This window comes from Pterocles gutturalis, unplaced genomic scaffold, assembly GCF_000699245.1.
Source record: "Pterocles gutturalis isolate BGI_N339 unplaced genomic scaffold, ASM69924v1 scaffold3120, whole genome shotgun sequence".
NCBI classification, from domain to species: domain Eukaryota; kingdom Metazoa; phylum Chordata; class Aves; order Pterocliformes; family Pteroclidae; genus Pterocles; species Pterocles gutturalis.
In genome coordinates, this window is record NW_010140481.1 from 13,827 (window position 1) to 21,642 (window position 7,816).

The 7,816-nt window shown below is 40.1% G+C and overlaps 1 protein-coding gene across 1 annotated transcript in view; it reads left to right on the forward strand.

The window, feature by feature from the left end:
• DSCR3 (Down syndrome critical region gene 3) overlaps positions 1-7,487 on the forward strand; it is a gene marked incomplete at its 5' end in the record, with an annotated part of 14,109 nt that extends 6,622 nt beyond the window's left edge. Inside the window, 4 exons of the mRNA XM_010083670.1 lie at positions 244-318; positions 5,024-5,174; positions 5,520-5,672; positions 7,343-7,487. Coding sequence (XP_010081972.1) covers positions 244-318; positions 5,024-5,174; positions 5,520-5,672; positions 7,343-7,425 — 462 coding nt within the window. The remainder of the gene's footprint in view (positions 1-243; positions 319-5,023; positions 5,175-5,519; positions 5,673-7,342) is intronic.
• Positions 7,488-7,816: the final 329 nt, after the last annotated feature.

A 7,816-nucleotide genomic window follows, 5' to 3' on the forward strand; every position in this document is an offset into this window, starting at 1 on the left:
TAGGGAAAAGATAGTGCACCTCACTGAGATAGGGATGGAGAGGGAGGTCGGTGAATGGTAAGCAAAGCTTGCCTAGCTGATGCAGAGTACAGGCTGCCATCTCAGCAGAGCTCAGGGCCCCTTCAGCCACTTACAGAAAGACTTAACTTCTTGGTTTTGTTGCTTGACTTTGTTGTATTTTTAAATATTCTCTGTGTGTTTTATAAATAATAGCTTACAGTTTAACTCTTTAATTGCTTGTAGTCACAAAAAGGGAAACTGATGCCAAGCCCAGTAGACTTTACAATTACTCCTGAAACTTTGCAGAATGTTAAAGAGGTAAGGGTTATATTTTATTTTTTTTTTTTAATGCAATGCTGTGTGATTCTGCCCTGCAGATAATCAACACTTTTTTCCCCTTTTCTCCTTTCTTATTTTTGTAAGCAATAAAGTGATTCTGCCTGGTCTCTTGTGATAGTGGTGACTAATGTAAGACGGAACTTTGTTCAGTAATGGTTAAACATTTTTATCATTTTTCTGAGTGAAAGAGGGCAGTGAAGCAAGGGAGAACATGCGTAGGCAAGATCCTTTAAAAATTTATAGTTTGATCCTTGGTTATGCCTTTTTTTACCATCCCATGTGACTTTCGGAAGCCTGCGTAAACAATAGTAGCTGTTTTGGTCATTTAGCTCTCTGAACACTGGTTGCTGTTCGTCCACTGAAACCTGTGTTGTGTTTTTCCAGATTTCCTGTTGTGTTCTTTTTGTGAATAAGACTAATTTCCTGCTTTAGGTCTCCCTTCTGCATTCCCAATTTGTCTTCCATTGCTCTTAGTCCTAAACTTCTGAATTTCGACCTACTCTTCCACATGTTTCTCAAAACAGACCTCTTAATCAGCTGTTTGGTTGTTTCATGCTATTCTTGACCTCATTCTAGACATTCATAGAATCATTGTGGTTGGGAGGGACCTCTAGAAATTGGTTAGTCTAGCCTCTGTGCTCAGAGTAGAGTCATCTAGAGCAGGTTGCTAAGGGCCATGTGTAGTCAATTTTTCAATATATCAAAGGATGGAGACTTGGAACCACTCGGAAATGTTGCAGTGTTTGACCACCCTCTCAGGATTAAAAAATAAATTAAAAATTATTTAAATTAAAAAATTTAAAAGTAATTTCCTTTAATTCAATTTGTTCCCATAGCCTCTTGTCCTTTCACTAGATACCACTGAGAGGAGTCTGACTCCATCTTCTTTATTCCTTCCCATCAGGTATTTATATGCATTGATAATATCCCCCTGAGCCTTCTCTTCTGTGGGGTGAACAATCACAGCTCTCAGTCGCTTCCTGTATGTCACGTGCTCTTAACCATCTTCATTGTAAAATCCAGCAAAGGCTGGACTTGCTCCAGTAAGTCTATTTCTTGTACTGGGAAGTCCTGAATTGGACACACTACCTCCAGTTTTGTTTCACCAGTGCTGAAGAGATGGGGAGAATCACCTCCCTCAGCTTGTTTGCAACACTTTCTAATGCAGCTCAGGATGCTGTAGGCCTGTTTGTCTAGCCTGTTGAGGTCCCTGTGAAAGGCAGCACAACTATCTGGCTCAGCAACCACTCCTTCCTATTTTGTGTTATCTGCAGACTTGCTGTGGATGCATTCTGCGCCATCATTCAAGCCCTTATTGAAGATGTGAAATAGTATTGGCTCTGATATTGACCCCAGTCACTTATGTACACCAGTAGTGACTAGCCTTCAGCTGGACTTTGTGCTACTGGTCACAAATCTTTGAGTCTGGCAGTTCAGCTTGTTCTCAGGCCACCTCAGTGTCTGACCTGTACAGCTAGTCTGTGCTCCATCAGTTTGTCAGTGACGTTGTTAGGAGAAACAGTATCAAAACCAGTGCTAAAGCCAATATAAACAGTATCCACTGCTCTCTTCTTGTCTACTAAGCTAGTCATTTCATCATAGAAGGCTATCAAGTTGGTTAAGCATGATTTAATTTTCATAAATCCATGCTGATGTCTTCCACTTTCTTGTCCTTTCTGTGTTTGGAAGTGGCTTCCAGGGTTTTTTGCTCCATTATTTTCCCAGGGATTGAAGCAAGGCTGATGAGCCTGTAGTTCCTTGGATCTTCCTAATGGAAGATAAGTGACATTTACTATCTTCCATTCCTCAGCCTTTCAAAGATTATCAAGATTGGCCTCACAGTGACATGGGTCAGCTTCCTCAGCACTTGTGGGTGCATCCCATTATGTCCCATGGAGTTGGGTACATCCAGTCTGCTTAAATGTTCTCTAACCTGCTCCTCCTCTACAAAGGATAACTCTTCCTTCCTCCAGACTTTCCCTGTGGTTGCAGAGGCCTGGGATTCCTGAAGGCAAATCTTATTAGTGCAGTCCAAGGCAGAGAAGACGTTAAGCACCTCATGTCTTTTGTCACTAGGTCCCCTGCCATATTCAGTAGCAGACTGACGTTTACCCTTGTCTTCCTTTTGCAGCTGGTAGACTTGCAGATGCCGTTTTTGTTGCCCTTCATCTCACTTGATTTAACTCCTGGTGGGCCTTGCTTTTCCCAAAACCATCCCTGCACACTCACACAGTGTTTTTATGTTCTTCCTGGGTCACCTGACCTTACTTCCATCCTTTGCGTATTTCCTTTTTATGATTTTATCAGTAGCATCTTATTCATCCATGCAGGTCTCTTCCTACCTTTGCTTGACTTTTTGTGTGTTGGAAGAGACCATTCTTTAGTGTGAGGGAGGTGATTCTAGAAAACCAACCAGTTGTCATGGCTGAACTCTTAACTCCAGCTGAGTCAGAGGTTGATCAGGTTGTGTCCAGCAGCCTCTCATGTCTCTGGAGACTGCTACACACTCAAAGTGTGTGTTTTTCCAAATATAAGGATATAATAACTATTCTTGGTGGTAAAATTACTTTGAAACTACTGCTAAATACTAAGCTCTTGGCAGTCTGCTTTTCCTATGAACCATGTTTCCATGTAAATTATTTTCTGTTTCTTCTTTCTCTTCTGTATCTTGATACTCTACTCATTGGCTTAACAAAGACTCAGCGGTGTACATCCTGAGAAAATCCTGTCCATTAAAAGCTCTTTCTTAAGTTTAATAGCAGACCCTGTGCCTTTCTCTGTTTCAAGTACATAAGCACAAAAGTAGATTCAGAAGCTTCTGACACTTTTGATCCAGCAGATCTTGGTGTTTAATTGTGGAGCTGTCTAAAGAATGGTATTGAATGTGTATAATAGCACAAGCAGTGGCTTTTATTTTTTCCTCCCTGTCTCAGAAAAATGTATGGGTCTGAAGTGGCTACTTGGTGGAAAGGTAGAAAAAGTCACTGTTTTGGTGCATTTAAAATATTAAAATTTCAATTCTCTGCTTGTCTGGAGGTTGTGAGTAAAATCTAATATCTGGCAGATTAGGAGGTTGGCAGTAACCAAGCAAAGCACAATGAGGTCAGATGAAAAAACAGGATAGATTTGCTCTTCTTGAGCAAAATTATTCACATTTTTGGGGGATTATGAAATAGAGTGTAAATGATAGGTCCTATGAGAGAAGACCTAGCTAGGATTAAAATATGAAGAATACTGATGAGTAATAAGGCTCTAGGGGAAATATACCTTTAAAAAAAAGTCTTGTAGACTAGGATTGAGGAAAATGGACTCAAGTTCTTGTTCTGCAAGTTCCTTTTATCTCTGTCTCTTAGGCTCCTGACCACTACACTTCAGGAGATAGCTATATGATGTCCCTTTAAAGCAGGGAAGTAAGTCTGTGTTTACTAATAGTGGTGATGGGAAGAACCTGCTAGAGATCATACAATTTTACTAATACATTGTTAGGACTCTGTTTCAGAGAGTCGTTTTGTCAGGGATGTAATTTCTGTTATTTACATTAGGAGAAAATACCCAAATAAGGTCGAGTTTACTAAACGTATGAAAATTCCTCTCCTTTTATTTCCTCCAAACATTTGTTTTGAGTGGCACATCTAAATTCTGCTGAGATGTTGGGTATCTGAGTGAAACAGTCTAAACAGTAGCTGAGGAGAACTTTTCTGCCATTGCTACTGGCAGCCAGGACTAAGAAGCAAAATGGATTGGGAGGAAATAAAGTTTGACAAGAGAGTTGGTTTGGAAGAAGGGAAAATCAGTTACATGGGCAAGGAAATCTGGCTCCACAAGCAAGTGTGAACAGATGGTTGGAAGGTAGGGGCTAACATATAAAATGTCAATAACAGAAAATTAAGGAGGGACAGAAGAGTAAGGCTTACAAAAGAAGTGGAAGGTTAGAGCAGGATGCTCAAAGAGTTTGAAGAAAGTTGGATGGTGAAGATATCTCCTGACCAAGAAAGTGATATGACCCTGAGAGCAGCAGAGGGGGAGCTTCCAGATAGCCCCTAATAATATATTGGGCATGATATGCATGATATGGAATATACCATTGGCCAATTCTGTGTCTCAATCTGAAACCTAAGGTTGAATCCTAAGCCAGTAATTGGGCTGTGCTCCCTCCCAGCTTCTCCTGCACCTGCAGACACTGGCACTGCAGAGGAGCTGAAAAGTCCTTGACTGTGTTGGCAGCAACTATAAACATCAGCATGTTACCAGCCTTCTTCTCAGCACAAATCCAAAACGCAGCCTCTCACTAACTACTATGAAGAAAGTTAACTCTGTGCCAGCCAAAACCAGAACATCCTGCCAGCCTACCTCCTTCACCGTAACTTCTAGATTAATTGTAATAGCCAAGTTTTGTCAGTTCATCCCAGAAAAAATGCTCCTTTGGATGGAATGAGTGTGTGTGTGGGGGGGGGGGGCAGGGGGAGGGTAGTAAGAGATTGTAATGCATCTGTGTAAGGATGCATATTTAAAGATATATTATTTAAGTTACTTGAGGCATTTCTGAACTTTTGAGTTCTTAACTTTGCAACTTTTGTGGATTTCCTATATACTTTGATAACTGTATTTCTGCAAGGTATTTTTTTCTTAGTCTGCTCTTACAGTTGTGTCTTGTCTCCCCCCCCTCGTCCCACAATCTTTTCAGAGAGCCTCACTTCCAAAATTTCTCATCAGAGGTCATCTCAGTTCTACAAACTGTATCATTACACAGCCACTAACAGGGGAGCTGGTAGTGGAGAATGCAGAGGCTGCAGTCAAAAGTATCGAGCTGCAGCTAGTACGTGTGGAAACCTGTGGTAAGTTTTTCTGTAAATGGAACATGTATAGAATAGACTGCAATCATTACCACTTGCACTCTTTCATCTTAAATATGAAAGACTGTTAAAAGCCATACAATTAAAGACTTGCAAAAAATTGTTTTGCACTTTAGGTGGAACAGTCCAGACATTAATATAAATAATATCTATGATCCTTAACTCAGAGTGCTCATGTGAAAATGTGCAGGTCAAGGGGCAAAATCTTTTGCCCATACATACCTTACCCCCACCCCAGTGTATCTTTTTTTTTTAAATTTTGGCCACTGCTTTCCCTTCTCTCTTTGCCTTCCACTCCTCTCCTTCTGAATTTCCCACTTCCACCAGGATGCGCGGAAGGTTACGCCAGAGATGCCACAGAGATACAGAACATTCAGATTGCTGATGGGGATGTCTGCAGGGGCCTGCCAATTCCTATATACATGGTGTTTCCCAGGCTGTTCACCTGCCCTACCCTGGAAACAACAAACTTCAAAGTTGGTAAGCGCATAGGACTTTGTGCTGTGTTGGCATCTTTCATCTGAGGAAAGTTTCTAATTTCACTTTAGCTTCTGGCAGGTAACGGGATAAATTGCTGTCAGCCTTGCAAGAAGAACCAAGGATATCCATCTGTTTGCCTGTAGAGGTTTCTTACACAGGACTGTAGTCTGCTGTATTTCATATAGATTGAGAAAATACAGCCCAAATGCTCTAACTGAAAACAGCTGTGCAACTATTAAGCTACTTCTGACTAATAGAATTATGGTACAGGGACAGGAGAAGTAGTGCAATAGCAAGTAGGGTTTTTTCTGCCAAAAAATTACATGTGACTGAACATTTGAGTAACAGTCCAAGAATAAAATGCCGAGACCCCCTTCTTGTCTTTTCATCACCAGTGAGAACCCCTCTTTGCATTTTCTTTCCTTTTTGAGTAGAAAAATAAGGTTAGACTGTAGGTGACTTTGTTTTTCTTGATCTACACCAGCTGCTGCTTCTTGCTTATTGCTGACAAAATCCAACATTTTTATTAACAAAAAGCTGAAACTTAGGATTTTCCTCACTTGTCCAAATAATTACTGCAAAAATTTGCTTAGTTAATATGTTTTTCTTCCCTTTATCCTGCTGGAATCTGTTGTTTGAGGGTTGGTTTTTTTTGCTTTGTTTTTTTTTAATATTTTACTGTATCAGATTGAAGCTGCAAGTCCCTGCCTTTAGGATCCTTCCCAGCGAAGCCTGTCCTGCTTTTATGCTGTCTATCTTGGAGAAATGCACAAAAGTAGTTTTTCAGCTTTGCCTGCCTGTTTATCTGTTCCCCAAAGAGCATTGTTGCACCTGATATGTACAGTGATTTTTCCCAAAATAATATTCTTCCCTATTTTTTCTCATTTCTAGCTATTGAATAGTAATTTACAGTGACAAACGGCCACTGTTACTGTAGTATCTACTTTTATTTATAAGAACAGTCTTTATATAGTTATGAAGATTCTAAAAAAGGACAATTATTTTCAGTTTATTTTGGTCCCTGGTTCCCTTCATTTATTAACTCTACTTGACTTTGTATTTTGTCTCCATTTAGGATTGATTATAGATCTGATACTGATTTTGGTTTTGAACAACACAATATAGTACCTAAAGAGTAGATTTTCTTTTGAAATTTTTTTCACAGTTTGTAGGTATATTTTATTTTGGTGTTCATTTCATAAGGCTATACATAATGCAAGATTCTAAGGCTATGTTACATGCTGACAGCAGGGGAGGACTCTGTTCCCTAACTCTTCCACTGCCATGCTTCTAAGCAGTGCATAGTGGTATGAGGCATCTTTCCCAAAACGTTTTAATCTTGCATGTCTGAACTCTGCCTCTTGTCCAGAAGACTACATGTCATAGTTTTTCAGTAGTATGGAAAAGAATCCAGAGGAATCCCAAAGATTAGAACAAGCCAAGGTTCTCTAGGAATGGCCCGAGGTCTGGGATGCCTGTGGTGAGGATCTGCCTGGAGTACCATGTTCATCCCTGCCACAGGATAATTTAGGGTTTTGAAATGGCTTGTAAGAGCCCTGTGAACTGCCGAGTCTGAGAGCGGGAATGGCTTGCCTCTCATCCTACTGCTACAAATCAGAGTAATATGGAACTTTTTTTTTCTTTTTTTTTTTTCTCCCCCCTTCTTCCAGAGTTTGAAGTTAACATTGTTGTCCTTCTGCATGATGATCATCTCATCACAGAGAACTTCCCACTGAAGCTCTGCAGGATGTAAACAGACACCCAAGGATCTACTGGAAAAGAACAAAATTCTTCGGAGGCAAAGTGAAATTTTATCCATTTTTTATTTTAACTGAAAACACATTACTTTCTCTTAGTAATTTTTGTGCTTTCAGTTCTCTATAAATCTTGCTAAGGCTTTGCCTGCCTTGAGATAGCTGACATGGATGTATCTCTCTGACTTCAATAACCCTGTTTTCCCCAATTTTTTCTTGGACAAATCCTGAAGGAATGATTCTGTATATTTCTTCAAGCTGTAGAAATATGTAATAAGTTTCTCTCCTTATTTCATTTTGTAATATGCATTCCAAAGGCCTTTAAAGACCTCTTAAACCTAGTAAGTCCTGTTATATGTGGTGTATATATACTGGGGGGGGGGGGGAGGG